The 18,189-nt window shown below is 46.4% G+C and overlaps 1 protein-coding gene and 1 long non-coding RNA gene across 3 annotated transcripts in view; one reads left to right on the top strand and one right to left on the bottom strand.

Moving 5' to 3' along the window:
* Positions 1-663: 663 nt before the first annotated feature.
* The window catches only part of Kdsr (3-ketodihydrosphingosine reductase), a 34,679-nt gene continuing 17,153 nt past the window's right edge, over positions 664-18,189 (top strand). The window contains exons 1-6 of one of the 2 annotated variants that reach the window (XM_039090876.2): positions 664-859; positions 5,090-5,179; positions 7,031-7,087; positions 10,331-10,396; positions 10,564-10,659; positions 15,226-15,417. In XM_039090876.2, the coding sequence (XP_038946804.1) occupies positions 752-859; positions 5,090-5,179; positions 7,031-7,087; positions 10,331-10,396; positions 10,564-10,659; positions 15,226-15,417 (609 nt within the window). In that variant the 5' untranslated portion in view covers positions 664-751. The remainder of the gene's footprint in view (positions 860-5,089; positions 5,180-7,030; positions 7,088-10,330; positions 10,397-10,563; positions 10,660-15,225; positions 15,418-18,189) is intronic. The other variant, NM_001108342.1, reaches the window with a different exon arrangement.
* LOC134481473 (uncharacterized) lies at positions 6,129-10,579 on the bottom strand. Its single transcript, XR_010056969.1, has 2 exons — positions 10,274-10,579; positions 6,129-7,295 (listed from the first exon to the last, which is right to left on the bottom strand). It is a non-coding gene; the product is annotated as an uncharacterized LOC134481473 (long non-coding RNA).

Genomic DNA, 18,189 nt, shown 5'->3' with positions numbered 1-18,189 from the left:
GGAGGCCAGTAATGGGGGAAGGATAGGGAAGGGAACACCTATATAGAAGGGGAGGGGAAAGGTTTAGGGGGATGTTGGCCTGGAAACCGGAAAAGGTAATAACAATTGAAATGTAAATAAGAAATACCCAATTTAGTAAAGATGGAGAAAAAAAGAAGAGAAAAGGATCTATGACTGCTAATGACTACAGGATTGCTGTGGAGGGCAACAAAAGATTGTGGCGATAGTTTAGACACTAAACTAAAACTACTTTAAGATGTTGGAATTAAATCTCCGCAACGGCGGCTTCACACCCCCGCCCTCCCCCCGGCTTGCATCTGCCTTGGCAAGGATGTATACTGTTTTCAGCGAAGTTTAATTATCAGAAATCGATGTCAAGGCGCAAAGCGAAAGGGAGCATTTTCTGAGTGTACCAGAAATACACGAACTGGAACCTGTGATTTCAGAGTGAAATCCCAGGACTTCACCACAGAACAAAATCCATTGTTCCAAAAGCCACCGTTTGCAAGCCTCCCAAGACGTAGGCTGGCGGGCCCAAGGGAGGCGGGGTACCCGGAGCCTACGCACACACAGCCTGCGCAGCCGCAGCCAGATGCAGAATGGGGGCGGGCCCGAAAGCAAGTCAGACGGCGGAGGCCGCCCCGCCCTGGCTCCTCCTCTTCCCCTCGCCGCGGTCCCGCCCTCTCCCGCAAACCCAAACACTCCCGGCTGCTGGTGCATGTGATCTCCCAGTAGACGCTCGGGCAGAGAGATGTTGCTGCTGGCCGCCGCCGGCCTCGTGGCCTTCGTGCTACTCCTCTACATGGTGTCGCCGCTCATCAGCCCCAAGCCCCTCGCGCTGCCCGGCGCGCACGTAGTGGTGAGTGGCCTCCTGTTGCTGAGCTTGCCGGGGCTGCTTGGCCGGCTTGGGCCACCGAAACCACGGTCCCGGAAAAGGACGGTTGAGTGGGGCGGGTTACCTGCTCCCTTCGCCCCGGCACTACCTTGCCCTGTCCGACCTCAGGAACCCGCCTTCCGGGGCGCCGGGGTATAGGGCAGTGCCACGGGGAAGGCACCAGCCGAGTTTCCAGGGCTCTGGGGTTCTGTGCTGCTCGCTGATCCCCGGAGCATCCTTGTCTGTGACTGTTTGGATCTTCAGTTTTCCCAATGAGTCAATAGAGAGACTGAGAAACTTTACCAAGGACACGACAGTCGGTGACTAGCAGGATGAGGGCGCAAACCCGGATGGGAGCAGCCACAGCCAGGGAATCCTAAGGAGCCCAAAGCAAGGAAGGGTCCGGGCCTCGCTGGCTGGTCCAGGCTGCTGAGACTGTAGGGTGTCAAGTGCAGAGACAAAGAGCCACCAGAGGGTTCTAGGAAGTGATATATATATAACTGAGGGGTGACCTGGCAGGTTGGGCCAGCAGGCTTGTCTCTGAACTCAGCCCAGGCTCTGCTGGTACTGCTCAACTGCAATCCTTTACTCTTCCTGGCGTCGGAAGGATGAGCTAACCAGCTTGGTTTGTGACTTAAGATGGAAGGAATTATGAGTGGTTTGGTTTGTTAATGTCCGGCAGCCCGCGCGTTCCTAACGTGCAGGCTTGATTATGCCTCCACCCCACAGTTCAGCTTCAACCCCGGCATTTCTCATCGGTGTCCTGTATAGACCTCAAAACCGGAGGCAAGGAGTTGTGTCTAAGGACAGCTAGTATCTAGACCGGCAGCATGCATCTCCTGGTGCCCTTAGATGACTTCTGTGAGTTCATCCAAGTGAGTTCCCACTCAGTTGTTTCAGGATAGGGTCGTTATTTATCTTAGTGTGCTTCATCCCAGATAAGGGTTTGTGGATGACAACATGCGTTTCCATTCATTTGTCTTTTGTAAAATTACTGGTCTATTCCAGGCTGCCGCTAAGCATGATGTGGAAAGAATTATTAGAAAGAAAAGGCCAAACTTTACAATCATGCCAAGTTTTTAAAGTTTTACATCCACAAGGGAACTTCTCTTAAAAATCGTGGCTGAAAGGGTTGGATTTAGGGGCTGGGGGAATGGCTCAGTTGGTAAAGTGCTTGCCATGCGTCCTGTCCAGAGTTAGGGCCAGAGAGCCACAACACTGGGGCCAAGACCTGGGGATCCCTGGAGCTCACGGGTCAGCTTGCCTAGACACGGGAGTGAGCTTCGGGTTTAGAGAGAAAAGCCTTGTTCAAGAATGAAGGCACAGGGTGACCGAAATGTCAAACACTGCCTGTTGACCTCTAAACAGGTGCACCTACATACACACAAGGCTAAATAAACTCGTGCTTGGGTAGAGTAGTGGCCCAAGGGAGGAGAGCCAAAGTCAGAAGGAAAACTGATTCAACATTTACAAGGTACTCACAGCTAGCCTTGACACTCGTTCTTGTGTCCCCAGCCCTTGTCACTCTCACCCGGGAGGTGAGGGCTGTTTCAGTAGACACTTCCTTTTTTCCAACATATTATTTTTATTGATTCCTTGGGAAGTTTACATAATACAGTCAGCAGGCTCACTTCCCAGCCCTCCCGTCATCCTTCTTTCATACAATAAAAAATAATTAGCTCTATGCATATATGTATACCAATATAAACAACATGCCATGACTTATTCATAGGGCGTCACTATCTGTCTTTTTTTAATATTCAAAGAAGAGTAAAATGTGATTTAGTTGAGATCTGGGATCAGGAGAGTGAGCTCAACCCTAACTCTGTCAGCATGAACAACTCGTGATATTTTCTGCCTCGTTTTTAGAGCAGTTCCCATCTGCTGGTGCCCTGTGTCTGATCACAGCAGCGAAGGAAGCTGTGCTGGTCTTCTCACCACTGGATGCTGTTTCAGTGTTTCCCCCTTTTGGATGACTGAGAGTAGTGCTTCTAGCAGCAGGGAAGCTGCCTGTGCCCTTAGGAGCTGTGTGCTGTGGTTAAAGAGACAGTGTCATTTAAACGGTATTTGCCGTATCACAAGGAGTGAGAAAGGAAGAGAAACTAAATGGTTATCTTCTGTACCCACCGTTTGGTAATAGTATACATTTAACATTTTCTCAGCCATTGTGAACAGCCCTGTGACAGTTCTAATAGCATCCAGAGGAACATATTTCAGAATGAGCCTAACCGTATTCTTATATGCCACTCAAGAATTAGCTGCTTTGGCCAGATCATTTTTAATGCACCTTGATCCAAAGACTAGGTCTTACTCCTGTGGTGAGAAAGTGACACTATTTCCTTTTCTGAAACTTCTGGCTTTTGTTTACATAATAAATACATCAGAGCATAAAAGATGTCTTGGCAACCTCATTTCTAATTCCATCAGTTTACTGAAGAATAAATAGGGAGACGTTTATTTGTAAGCTTTGATGTTGTTTTGGTTTGTTGGTTTTTTCATGGAAATGGCATTAGACAATATTCTGCAAACTAAGGAAAGTATTTATTTAGTGCCTGCTTGTGCAGACCCCGTATTGTGTGATGAGGGAGACGGGCTGGCTTGGTGTTTGTCCATAGGAACTGTGAGTTCAGCCAGGGGGCCAAGATATATCTAAATCGCGTGCAGGCTACATGGTGACCAGCCGGGAGGAATGACTGATGTGTTCAGGAAAGGCTCTCAAGACTTGGAAGAACTGCTGTGGGGTGATGTGTGTTACAGGGAGGCTAAACAGCCTAAGACAGAAATTTTTTAGAGGCCCTGCCGAGAACTGTGAAGAGTGAAAGTTCATAAACCAAAACAGCCCATAAGCTATCCTGGTATCAGGAGCCTCGGAGACTACATTTAGTCAAGGCGACAGGTGTGCTTTTGTAACAATCCTCAGTAGACATTTGATTAACGGTCGACCTGGTGCATCTCTCCATCAGAACCAAGGTGAGACTAAAGGGAAGTGAGGTATTCTCAAGTACACAGAGAAACATATCTGTGCTTGGAGGGCTTCCTGGCGATGTGAACATCAGTGTAGGAGATGTTCTTTCATGGTTTTAGCGTAATAAAATAGTCAAAGGAAACCAAACGTCTGACCGGAACATGGCTAGGTTTTGACAGAAGAGATTTGTGTTTGCTTCTGATACAGGGTCTCACTATGCCGGCTTTGAATTTACTGTGTAGATCAGAATGGTGTAAATTCAGACAGATGTGCCTGCCTCTGCCTCCAGAGTTCTGATATTAAGGTGTGTGTCACCACTGCTATGTCTGGCCTGGATGGAGCTCTTTTTTTTTTTTTTTTTTTTTTTTTTTCCCGGAGCTGAGGACGGAACCCAGGGCCTTGTGCTTGCTAGGCAAGCGCTCTACCACTGAGCTAAATCCCAACCCCTGAATGGAGCTCTTTAAATACAGTATTGTCAAGCCTTTTAATTTTCAACATTGGCAGCATATCTCCCCTCCCTCCCTCCCCTCCCCTCTGCACCCCCCCCCCCACACACACACATTAAGATCAAGCCCAAGGCCTTGCCTGTGCTGGGTATGAGAGTTCTACCGCTGATCTACCTCCTTGACTCTCTAACATGTTTTTACGTAGACCTAGTCTTATGTAAATGAGCTGGAAGGAAATGAGATTCGTTTGTGTTTATAATCTGCAGCACTAATGTATTATTTCTTCCTAGAATTGTAGGGCACGTTCCCTTTGGTGACCTGAAATGATTTTAGATGAAGTTTATAGCTCGGCACTAAAAACAAAACAAAATAAGACAAAAAATGGTCAAGGCTGTAAGGCCCTGCTGAGGGTGTAATCTTTGATCCTTTCACTGCATTCCAAGTGACAAATCTGCTAAGAGGAGGTTGTGGTTCTTACAGACATTTTGTTTTGTTCTGTTTTGTTTCTGAGGCAGAGCCCCATGTAGTCCTAGCCAGTACCGTGAAACTGTCCGTGAGGTTGAATGGCTTCAACCTTGACCTCCTGATCCCCTGTGGACATGCTCCTGATGTATTTTTAAAACTCATAATTATGTCATAGTCCTTTGTAGTACTAGAGATCAACCTGGGACCTCACCTAGGCAGGTGGCTGCCCTGAACTACACCCCTGCCACTCCCAGCACAAATAGCTCAAATAGACTTTGTACGGAGGAGAGGAGGAGACGTTGCCAGCGCTAAGAATCGGTCTCACTGGTCTCTCTGTAGGTCACAGGAGGTTCCAGTGGCATCGGGAAGTGCATTGCTATTGAGTGCTACAAACAGGGAGCGTTTATAACTCTGGTTGCACGGAATGAGGTAAGCATTCTCGACTCCTCATGACTAACGGACTAATTCAGGAAGTACTAATGCAGGAAGTCCAAGACACCTGTCTTGGCGCTCACGGCCATGTTGGAACTAGGCGTCATATCTGTCATTTTCCTCTGTATTTTGCTAATGACTTGATACGCATCTTTGGCGGAGTCCCCATGCCCCAGGAGAGTTTCATCCCTTCCAGTGTGTGTAGCAAAGTAGTTTTTCCTGTGTTTAAGCAATCGGGGGTCTGTTTTTCTTTGTATTGGGGTCTACAGTCTTGCCAAAATTGCTTTCAGAGCATAAAGCAGTGACTGAAGACACCTTTGTTTCTCTTTGGGGTCTGGGGCAGAGACTCTGGCTTCATGGTCAAAAAGTCAGCCTTGCTTGCCATGGAGCAGACATTCTGTTGAGCAACAAAATGAAAGAAGAGAGGCTTTGGGTGTGCTCCGTGGGTTCAGCACTTACCCAGGGTGAATGAATCAAATCCACACAGTACTCAAGAAAGGTGCAGGAGAAACCTAGCGCTACAAAGTTTGAGGCAGAAGGATCAGAAGTTCAAGACCATCCTTAGCTACACAGCTAATAGTCTAGCCTGGTCTATGTGAGACCCTGTATTCAGGGAGAGGGACGAGAAAGAAAATGAGAGTGATTCCTTGAAAGGGGTTTAGGGGAAAAGGCTGTTAAGGATCTGTGGAGAAAATACATAAAAATAATCACCCAGCGTTAGGCTAAAATAACCATCAGTTCTTTAAACAACAAGAAAATAGTTTTTAAAAGAAATTATGGCTTGGACGTACACACCTAGTCACCCTACACAAACAGAAGCACAGATTTAGGAAAAGGCCACTTTTGAGGTTTTAGCAGGGCTAGAATTTGACAGTGAGTGAGGGTGGGAACTCACGCAGGGCCATGTTGGAATGAATATAGAGAGAGTTTGCTGGCCTGAAGTCGATTTTAGTTTCTCACGTAACTTTTTATTGCAGTTTTTTATTGGCAAAGTCTGAATTCATTCCCCATCATTCAATAGCAATGCACTGTTTTGTCATGGGTATTCGTGTTTGTAAATTCTACTTGTCCTTTGAAGATACCTGCCGGCCCACCCCCACCCCTCTATGAGACAAGGTCTGGAGTATCATGAGCTAACCTGGAACTCTGTAGCAGAGGATGTCCTTGCCAGATGCCTGCGTTCCTTCAGGCTTGGTTTTAGCCTTTCTGGGGATTGAACCCAGCACTTCAGGCGTGCTGGCACCTTCTCCTTGGTTCTTCTACAGTTCTCTTTTCTTTAAATTCATGAAAAATTAAGGTTCTGTAAACACAGATCCGTTTTTATGAATAAGCGAAACAAAATGGAGGACGTGGGAAAACTTCGCAATTATCTGAGTAGCTTTGCAAGTCTGAGGAGTAATTTTGAAAGTAGCCAGATGTAGACTATCTAGTACTTTGTAAGAAGTGATTCAGTTTTACTTGAGGTTATATGGAAGAGAGTTAAGTGCTGATAACATCTCATAAAGACCTCCTGGTGTGGAATCGGCCGCATACCTTTAGCTTTCCAGAGCATTTTGTCGCTGTGTGTTACTCTGTGTCACTGCTAACTATGGGAATGAAAATGTTGACACGCTGCTCGCTTGTAAGCGTGAATGTGGCTAAGAGATATGAGCTTGGTTTCTTTTTCTTCCATCTCTCTGCAACGGACTGAACCCCTTCTGTGACTTACCTGTAACTTCATATATTTTGCCGCTTTCTTCCTCAAGCCTACGGTTCTGTTTTATAGAATGCAGTGTCTGTTCAGATGCTGTGTTTTCTTTTCCTTTTAACAAATGCAGACAGACGTAATTATTTCTGTATTGCTTCTAGGACAAGCTACTGCAGGCGAAGAAAGAGATTGAAAAGTACTCCATTAACGACAAACAGGTAATGTGGGGCCTGCGTTTTCTTTCCTGATTGACACAGTTGTTTAAAGGGGAGGAAGGAGGTCACTTCCACTGCGACTAGACCACTGAAGGCATTTATCATTTTCCCAGTTAAGATATATTTTAGGCTGCTTTTTAAAAGATGAAGTTATTTGACATGAGTAGGATGCAGGCCAGTCAGAAACCAGAAGGTACGGACTCATATATACCTAAAAAAATAGCCAAGCAGTGGTGGATGAGAAAAGGGTTTCGTTTCAATTACTTCAAAACAAAACAACAAGCTACACAACTACTTAAGTGGAAAGGACATTTGAAAAGATGTTGTATGATTTGGGGAACTAAAATGATATATACAATGTAATGTATATTTCAGTGTACAGCTCACTGACAGGTTAACTCCTACAGACCCATCATCTAATCTAAAGAAATGGAATTTAAATGAGTTTCTGACCCCCTTTCTCCAGCCTTTGGGCCCAATGCCAGCCTCTTCTTCCTAGAGGCCACCTTAAAACTGACTCAGATGTTGTTCATTCATTCTTTGCTCTTCTTTGAAATTTTACCATCTAGGGTAGTGTGTGTGCCCCTAAATAGTGTTTTGTATGAGTATATGCAAGCATTCGTGTGTACAACTGTACCGATACGCATGCACATTCGTGCACACACTTGAGAAGCCACAGGTCCATGTTGGGTGTGTTCTGTGATTTCTCCCCATCTTATTTTTTTGAAATAGACTCCTTTGGTGAGCCTGGAGCTCATGAATTCAGCCTGACTTGCTGGTGAGCAGCCCCCCTCTGTTGTCTCTATAACCTCAGCACAGAGATTGCATGGGTGGGTGCTGGGGATCTAAGCACAGGGCTTCCTGCTAGCACCTTGCCAACTAACTAGTCATCTCAGCCCCTAGGTAGCACGTGTGTACGTGCACATGTGCGTGCATGCGTGCGTAAAAATTTCTGGGTTCTGTGTCTTATCTGTTCAAGCTCTGGCATTATCCTTATGTCCCTAAGCTGCCGTAATGAGACCTTGCACACAGAGTGGGTCTGTTTAAGATACCCACTTCCTGAGTTTTTACAAAGTTGTGCAACCATAACCACAATCAATTTGGAAATCTTCCCAACACTGAAGTCTCCAGGCTGCCATTAGTAGCCACACCCTACTCTTGTCCTTCCTCTCCTAGCCCTAGCCAAGCACTGATAACCTTTGTAACTTGATGGACTGGTGGACATTTTTTTATGCAGTATTCTGTAACTTTATTTCTTCATTCTATGTTAATTTTAAAATTCATCTGTGTTGCTATTCAGCTCATGTGGTCCTTTCTTTCTGTTTGTTTGTTTGTTTGTTTGTTTGTTTGTTTAGAGATTCTTTCTATGGCTGTGCTGTCCAGCTAGACTCAAATCCTAGGACTGTTGTATAAAGTTTTAATTCAATCTAGAGTTTCTATCCTGCCTTTGATCATTCACTTCCCAGATAAAAGACACACAACTTATTATTTACAATAAGCCTTAAACCACACAAGAGCTCTGCCCTCTGTGCTATTACAATCCACTTTCCTATGGCTAACCCCAAGTTAATGCTGACTGTGTTTCATCTGGGCTGCTCTTAGCTCCAATTGGCCCAGCCTCATAGCTGTTTCCCTCACTCCTAACCCACAGTGTCTTTCTCTTCTCTTCCTCTCCCCACTGGAGGTTCTCTCCCAACCCCCAAGCCCTGGAACCCTAAACCTGCTCAAGTCTCTTCTGCCCAGCTCTTGGCTGTGGGCATCTTTATTTACCAATCAGAAATAACCTGAGGGCAGGGTCACAGAGCATCACTTGGTCTGTGTGTTGAGTCTTTCTTCTCTGGGGCAACCAGGTCTTGAGGAATTAGTATTAGCATTAGAATACAGCAGCATCAGGCCAACCCTAGGGACTCCAGTGTTTGTCCCGTCTCAGCCTGTTAACAGTATTTGCAACAGGCATACATCATTATACCCATGTTCACTTAAATTTATTATTGATATGTAGCATGTAGTTGTATATATAAACTCCTTTAACTTACCTGTACTGTCACTAATAGCTATTTATTTGCTCCCATATTTTTGTGTTTGTTGTTGCTGCTGTCTTGGCAGTTTTCTTTGTGCACATGCTCAAAAGTGACTCTGCTGCCTTGGGTCTCGTTCCACTCTTACTGGCTGGGAAATGGGGCTAGGGGGTGGAGAACTTCCCTCAGGATCTTCTGTGTCCTCCAGGGCACACCTCAGTAGCCTAAATTCTTTTTCTTATGCCCTACTTTTTAAAGGTTTCACCACCTTCCAATAATGCCTTGAAGACGTTGGCTTTGGGAATACAAATTTTAGAAGCAGACTTTCCACCATATCCCTTGCCACAAGCCCATGTAGGCATACTGCTTTGTGACAGGCTGTTTCTTGGCTGCCCGTGAAATGAGCCCATTTAAGTCAGATTAGAGTGTATTAAAGGCAGGTTTATTGGGAAGCTGCTCTCAGGTGGGCGAGTTCACTGGCCCCAAGGACTGAGGCCGGGGAAGTTGCCATGGGGAAAGGGAGGGCAGGTAGGGCAGGGAAAGAGAAAAAGAAAGGGAAGCACACACAGAGAGGGAAGAGGAGAGGAGCCTCTGGGGAAGGGAGCCCAGCTCCTGGACTGGAAAGTTCAGGGTCAGGGGCCAGGGTATGCCGGGTAGAAACTGAGGGATGCTGGGAGAACCCGGAGGCCAGGTCTGTGGTATGTAAAATGTGCATCTCAGTCTCCAATCCTGGGGTCAGAAGTGAAACACTTTGTAGGTCTGCAAGGATAAATTGGTCTTCATTATTAGAAAGAGTTGGTTTTATTTTATTTTTAATACCTTTACAAAGAGTTTTGATAGCCCAGCATTTTGGTGTATACTTGCAATCTTAGTTATCTCAGTATTTGGAAGAAGGAACAAGAGGGTAGCTGTGAGCCTAAGTTATTCTAAAGTTCAAGACCGGCTTAGGCTCTGTAACAAGACTGTCTCAAAACATAAAAAAGGGGCGCTCTAGAGCTCTCTCTCTCTCTCTCTCTCTCTCTCTCTCTCTCTCTGTCTGTGTGTGTGTGTGTGTGTGTGTGTGTGTGTGTATGTGTGTGTGGTTAGAACAATCTGAAGATGTCATTCTGTCCTTTCACCATGTAAGTTCCAGGTCACCAGGCTTGGTGCCGAGCACCCTCACCTGACTCACCTGGGAGCTGTCTTGCAGGTCCTGATCCCGTTCCCCCCTTTTTCTTCTTCTGAACAGGTGGTGCTGTGTATCTCAGTTGATGTGTCCCAAGACTATAACCAAGTAGAGAATGTCATAAAGCAGGTAAGAGGCCAGGTGATTTCAGTTCACTGACTGACTTTGGTTGGTTCTTCCCAGGAGTTGGCAAATCTTCTCTGTAGGTTGGGTGGGTCAGTGAACTTTATTGACCTCGTCATTCTGGACAATGGATCTTCCATTCTCTGATGTAATGTTCTGGAATATTCCTCCAGGCACAGGAGAAGCTGGGTCCTGTGGACATGCTGGTCAACTGTGCAGGCACCTCTAAGTCAGGAAAGTTTGAAGAACTTGAAGTTAGTAGTTTTGAGGTGAGTAACAATGTTTGTTCACTGCCATTCAAGGTGATTTCTATATTTTAAAACCAGCCCGCCAAGTCAAAAACTCAGCTACTGCCTTACTTCAGCCCTGAGGAAGTGGACGTTGTGCTTGGCAATGCCACAGTCTTGCTTTCAGTGTCCTCTTTCCTGGGGGGTGGGGGGGAGTTTGGAGAGCTCGACTCTGAAGTTAAACTGCTGTCAGAACCATCTTCTCACAGGCTGCAGTCAACGCCATACACGCAGAGATGCGAGGCCTGCAGGAGAATCAGAGCGTGGTAAAAGGCAGAATGCTGGGACCTGAGTGTCTGAGTTTGGGACACCCTGTCACTGTGTATGCCGCACTGGCCCACCTTTCTTCCTAAGCACTAGGGTCACAGGTCTCTGTCACCACGCTTAGTGTCACCACACCTGGCAGAACTGTTTGTTTACATGGAGTAATTCAGAGGTGCTTAGCATATTGTGATGTTGTGTGACATCTAATTCCAAAACACTTTCATCTCTCCAAAAGAATGTACTTTAGTCAGTTTCTCTCATTACCCCAAACCCTTATTCTAGCTGCTGGCTACTGCTAATCTGGGTCTGTCTTGCCGAATCATAGAACTGTATGACGCCTGCCCTCCTGTGTCTGGCTGTTTTTCACATGGTGAATGCCCTAAAAGTTCCCTCATGTTGAAGTGTACACCAGTGCTTTACGTTTCTGGGTTGGTAATAGTCCCGTTGTGTGGGCAGACTGCAATGTGTTTGTCTGTTTATCATCCCTGAATATTTGGATTGTTCTTGCCTACCCAGCCCATCCCAGAAGCCCTAGGTGTCGTTTGAGCTCTTCAGGGTTGTGCTGCACAATCCTGTCGTTTAGTTTCCCAGTCCCCAGTCAACACTCAAGTTTCTGTGTCTTGCCAAGTGTGTCACAACTTGTTGTTTGTTCTCCAGCTTTCAAACTAGTGTTGCTTTTCCTTTCATTTCTATTTTCTTCTCTTGGGGCTCTTAGCTGGACTAGTGGCTCATGCCCAGAATCTCAGCTCTTGGGAAACTGAGGCAGGAGAATAAGGATGAGTTTGAGGCCACCCTGAGCTATAAAGTGAATTTCAGGCCATCATGTACTACAATATTAAGACTCTATCTCTAAGACAGGCAGACAAATAAATGTCCTCCTTACTGGTGCTTTAGTGAGTTCTCTAAAAAGAGCTGAGGTAAACATGGCCTTTTGTTCTTTCTTAGATACTTCTTGGGGATTCTTACTACTAGAACAATGTCATGAGGGACTGGAGAGATGGCTTAGTGGCTAACTGTCCGTTGCTCTTGCAGAGGACTAAGGTTCATTTCCCAACACTCTGAGAGGTCACACTGTAATTCTAGTACCAAAAGATCCAGTGCCTGCCAGGCACACACATATGTGCATGTAAGACACTCATACGCACATAATAAAAATAAGTTTTAAAGGTTAAAACAAGACAGTGATATTAAAACATTCTAGAGAGAGAAAAAAAAAAAAACCAGGAATCCTGGCTTCCAAACATGATCAGTATTTTCAGTTTTTCTTTGCTTTTGCAAAATAACGTGGTGAGAATTACTATCTGCACATATCCTGCCTTCTACTTTTTAAAAACTCAGAGCATAAATTTTTTCCCTCACTCCTGTGTTTTCAGTTCTTGTTTCTTGAAGTTTCTTAATACTCTGCCACACTGCCATGGTGGTTTGTGTGCGTGGCCTCGACTGGGCTTTGTAGCTGTGCCGGGTGACAAGGGTAAGGCTTTCGGTGTGAAAGGTTCTCAGGTTGAGCATAGGTTTAAGAGTTCTGGGACGAGCGGCTAGGAGTGTCTCTACGGGTGCTTTCCCTCATGGTGGACTAGCCAGTGTGTACCGAGTTCTTACTGTGCAGTACAGACAGATCTGTGCTTGTACCTGGCTTGCTTTTCCTTCGTAATCCTGAAGCATCCTGAGGTAATGCCAAGATTAACCCTATTTCCTGCTGAGGAAATGGCCAGGCTCGTCTCGTGAGATCTGGAGTAGGGGGTGGCATGAAGGCGTAGCTGTCCTGTTAACTGTACCATGTTCTCTGTGTAATCCTTGTTTAGCCGGGAACCCACAGTGTCAGAAGTATTCAGAAGCTTTCTCCTAAAACTGCCTTTCAAGAAGTGTCACCTACAGGGACCTAGAAGGATGGCTTAGGGGTTAGGTGCATTAGCCACTCTGGCAGAGGACCCAGGTTTAGTTGCCAGCATCGTACAACTCTCTTTAATTCCAGTTCAGAAGGCCTCGTTCTGACCTCTGTGGGCACTGCACACACATGGTGCAAAAACCTATGCATATAAAAATTCATTATACAACATTATATACAATATGCAGTGTACTTTTTTGACCATTTGTGTATGGTGGAGGCACTGGTTAATGTTGGTCTGTCTGTCTGTCTGTCTGTCTGTCTGTCTGTCTGTCTGTCTGTCTCTCCCCCACAGCTATTTTTGAGGCAGAATCTCTCACTAAACCTAGAGGTCACTATTTTGGCCCCACTGGCTGAAACTGCCCAGTAAGCCGCTGGGGTCTGCTTGTTCCTGCCTTCTTGCTCCCAGTGCTTGCGTTAGAGCTGTGTGCCCTGATGCCGGGCAGACCTTTGTGTGGGTGCTGGGGATCCAGACGCAAACCCATGCACTTGCACACAGAGTACTTTCCTGACTGAGCCTTGCCCCATGTACTTGCACACAGAGTACTTTCCTAACTGAGCCTTGCCCCATGCACTTGCACACAGAGTACTTTCCTAACTGAGCCTTGCCCCATGCACTTACACACAGAGTACTTTCCTAACTGAGCCTTGCCCCATGCAGTTGCACACAGAGTACTTTCCTAACTGAGCCTTGCCCCATGCACTTGCACACAGAGTACTTTCCTAACTGAGCCTTGCCCCATGCACTTGCACACAGAGTACTTTCCTAACTGAGCCTTGCCCCATGCACTTGCACACAGAGACTTTCCTGACTGAGCCTTGCCCCATGCACTTGCACACAGAGACTTTCCTGACTGAGCCTTGCCCCATGCACTTGCACACAGAGACTTTCCTGACTGAGCCTTGCCCCATACAGTTGCACACAGAGTACTTTCCTGACTGAGCCTTGCCCCATGCACTTGCACACAGAGACTTTCCTAACTGAGCCTTGCCCCATGCACTTGCACACAGAGTACTTTCCTGACTGAGTCTTGCGCCATGCAGTTGCACACAGAGTACTTTCCTAACTGAGCCTTGCCCCATGCACTTGCACACAGAGACTTTCCTGACTGAGCCTTGCCCCATGCAGTTGCACACAGAGTACTTTCCTAACTGAGCCTTGCCCCATACAGTTGCACACAGAGTACTTTCCTAACTGAGCCTTGCCCCATGCAGTTGCACACAGAGTACTTTCCTAACTGAGCCTTGCCCCATGCACTTGCACACAGAGACTTTCCTGACTGAGCCTTGCCCCATGCACTTACACACAGAGTACTTTCCTAACTGAGCCTTGCCCCATGCACTTGCACACAGAGACTTTCCTGACTGAGCCTTGCCCCATGCAGTTGCACACAGAGTACTTTCCTGACTGAGTCTTGCGCCATGCACTTGCACACAGAGTACTTTCCTAACTGAGCCTTGCCCCATGCAGTTGCACACAGAGTACTTTCCTAACTGAGCCTTGCCCCATGCACTTGCACACAGAGACTTTCCTGACTGAGCCTTGCCCCATGCACTTACACACAGAGTACTTTCCTAACTGAGCCTTGCCCCATGCACTTGCACACAGAGACTTTCCTGACTGAGCCTTGCCCCATGCAGTTGCACACAGAGTACTTTCCTGACTGAGTCTTGCGCCATGCAGTTGCACACAGAGACTTTCCTAACTGAGCCTTGCCCCATGCACTTGCACACAGAGTACTTTCCTGACTGAGTCTTGCGCCCAGCCCTCATTCTACCATGTGTATCAAAGATGGAGCTGCTGTCACTATGAGAACTCTCGTCAAACTAGTCTCTAGAGCTTAGGCCCTGAGTGTCCTAGTATCTGCAGCATTTGTTCAGTTCCCCGTACAATATTCAGCCAAGCTCCCAGTCCTGGGCTTTGTTTTAATTGCTATTCTATTGCTGTGAAGAGACACCGTGACCAAAGCAGCTCTTACAAAGGAAAGCATTGAATTGGGACTGGCTTACAGGTTCAGAGGCTAGAGCAGTAGCTAAGAGCTTTACATCCTGGTCCACAGGCAGGAGAGGGAGAGAGGGAGGAAAGGAGGAAGGGAGGAGACAGACAGACAGACAGAACATGAACAGACACTGGGCCTGCTGTGGACTTTTGAAACTTCAGAGCACACTCTCCAGCGGCACACCTCCTCCAACAAGGCCACCCCACCTAATCCTTCCAAACTGTTAATCAAGTAGAAATGAAACCTACAAATAGATATGCCTCTGGGCTATTCACATTCAAACCACCGTAGGTCTGCCTCTCTTAAATAAATTAGTCCTGGGCAGAGACAAACCCCCTAGAGCAGGGCTTAGGCTCTTGCCCTTGTTCCCACCTCATGTGGCCTCTTTGTTCCTTGCAGAAATTAATGAGCATAAATTACCTGGGCAGCGTGTACCCCAGCAGGGCGGTAATCACCACCATGAAGGAGCGCCGGGTGGGCAGGATCGTGTTTGTGTCCTCTCAGGCAGGACAGCTGGGGCTGTTTGGCTTCACCGCCTACTCTTCATCCAAGTTTGCCATAAGAGGATTGGCAGAAGCTCTGCAAATGGAGGTAAAGGGTGCATCTACGTCTGTGTGTCTTCTGAATCAGCGCTGGGGGCTGGGGGCGGGCGGTGTCCTCTCCTAGCTTCTTTGCCAAAGGCTTAGGAAGCTGATATCTGCAAAAACAACAAAGAAAACCTAACTCAGTTGTGAGTTCTGCGTTCTATACTCTTTTTTTTTTTTCTTTCGGAGCTGGGGACCGAACCCAGGGCCTTGCGCTTGGTAGGCAAGCGCTCTACCACTGAGCTAAATCCCCAACCCCTGCGTTCTATACTTTTATCTTATGAAATTTATACACAGGAGGAGGCAAAATGACTGTGAGGGTGGAGGGATTGTCTGCTGTATAGAGTACTTGAAATCCCTTCCTGGCGTTGGTCTGCTTCTGCTTGAGTGAGCAGAGGTATCATTACATAGACAACTTTCTTAAAGATCTGGAGGTGACTCTGGGGGAAATGCTTCTTGTCCAGGTTGGGTACTAGGGTTTGGCTCTCCAGCATTCGCATGTATGTTGGGTTGGTTAGCAGTCTGCCTGTCATTCTGAGCTCAGCAGGTGAAGACAGGATACCCAGAGCACCGTGGCTAACAAGTCCTCTCAGTCTGAGTCCAATTGAGAGAGGCCTACCTCAAAGAACAAGATAGAGGATCATCAAGAAAAACTCAACATTGGGTTTAGACCTCTGCACACACGTGCTGGGTTAATAGGGCATGCGTGGCTGTGAAACTGCAAGAGAAGAGCCTGGTGATTCTTTTGCAGTTACTCTCAAGGACTCTTTGCAGATACCCACGTTGGTGTGTGTACATGTCTGTATGTGTGAAATGTGTGCAGAAGCTTCTGCATGCTACTTTCTGGAAAGGGAAATTGAACTTTTAGTGAATTCAGTGAGTTACTTAGATGCACATCGTCACTTGGTGACAGGTACTAACAAGCCTTAGGCCTGTGACTGCAAGCCCCATCATCCTTCGCAGCAGAGGATGTGGGCGGAAGTTAGCAAGGGCACCTGGCAGCTGCTTTATCTGGCTTGGGTTTTAGTCTTAGAATCTATGCAGGTGCAGAGTTTGAGAGATAAAAATAGATGCCCATTAAGGCCTTTCCCGTGGTCTGACAATAAGATTCACAAACTGATGGCAAAGTGTATCTGTGGGTGACTGCTTTTCATTTCAGAGGGAGCAGGGACCCAGTGGCTGCAACAGAATCCCTGAACTTCTTGATGGCAAGAGCAGTCTTCATGCTGCTTGCTGGAGACTAAGTCTCCTTCACTCCTGTGCACTAGAAGCATTGTTACCTAAATAAACAAAAACACACCATCTAAAAGACTGCCATTTTATTTGGAGAAGATAATTGAGGCTTTTGTAGCAAAATTTGCCTCAAACCAAGATTCCCTTATAAACAAATAATTATTTTTTGAAATGTAGATAATTTGATCAGTTTTTCATGAATAAAATCAACATAGTTGCTTAAATGCTTAATGCTTTAGGTAAACTTTTTGTTTTAATTAACTTTTTAAGTCTTTCTAGTTACCACCCTGTTCCCTGCGACAAACTCTGAAAATAAACTCTGAAAATGTGGGCACAGTATATACTCGAATGCTATGTGGGTATTTTGGATTTGATTTTTTTTTCCCAGAGCTGAGGATCGAACTCAGGGCCTTGCACTTGCTAGGCAAGCGCTCTACCACTGAGCTAAATCCCCAACCCCTTTCTTTTTTCTTTTGCAGTCTCTTAAATACAAATTTATTATTTAAAGGCTTTTCAAAAACACAATGTCTCTAGAACGTGTATTTCTGAAGTCATTTATAGCCAGAGATGTATTCAAGGTTCAACCAAAACGAAGCAGGACTCCCCATCCAGCACCTCTCCTGCTCTTACTCAGACCGTTCCTGCCCCCTGCCCCATCTCTTCCCACTAGTAGACCAGTAAGCTGGAGCTCGGATTCTTTGGTTTGATGTAAGCAGCTGGGGTTCCCTCTCCAGCCCCAGTGTTCTTCTTTTAACAGAACAGCTCTTAGGAGGCACTTCTTTTTTTTTTTTTTATGGTAAACTCCTTCTTCGGCAAGACATCCATTGTCTTGCCTGCTGGAGGCTGATGCCAGGTGGAATGGAGAAAATGGAGACAGGTTGGGAGAAGGCGGGGTGGGAGAGTAGAAAATGGCCATTTCCTAGGGACTGAGAGAAACAAATGAGCTAGGTGTGATTCGGTGAGATCAGATGTAACGCTCATCATCAGAGTCGAATGTTCGCTAAGCTGTCCTCTTTGTGTGGGTTGTAATGTTAACAGAGAGAGGTGTAGGAATGATTCTGTATGCTCTGGTTTTTGCAGATTATGTGAACGAGAGCATCAGGAGACCGGGAACTGGGCGATGGACAGCGAATTGTCCATTTAGTTCATGCCTATATGTGAGAATATGTGGGCGTACAGTAGTAATTTAGTAAGCATTTGCTGGAAGCACTCACCCATAGGCTAAGCAGGATAATTGTGCTTGATGATTACAGAAACAGCGTTGGTTCCAAAGGTGACTGACCGGTTCCTCTCCACCTTGCTGTTTATGGTCCCTCCCCATGAGAGAGCTGTCGTAACTGTAGATTGAGAGACACGACTTTGAATTTTATTTATTATATAGAAGTACACTGTACCTGTCTTCAGACACAGGCTATGATACCAGAAGAGGGCATCAGATTTCATTATAGATGGTTGTGACCCACCATGTGGTTGCTGGAATTTGAACTCAGGACCTCTGGAAGAGCAGTCAGTGCTCTTAACCACTGAGCCATCTCTCCAGCCCGAA

This window comes from Rattus norvegicus, chromosome 13 (genome assembly GCF_036323735.1).
Source record: "Rattus norvegicus strain BN/NHsdMcwi chromosome 13, GRCr8, whole genome shotgun sequence".
NCBI classification, from domain to species: Eukaryota; Metazoa; Chordata; class Mammalia; order Rodentia; family Muridae; genus Rattus; species Rattus norvegicus.
Note: the sequence above shows the minus strand (reverse complement) of the source record. Positions and strands in the feature narration are given on the sequence as shown.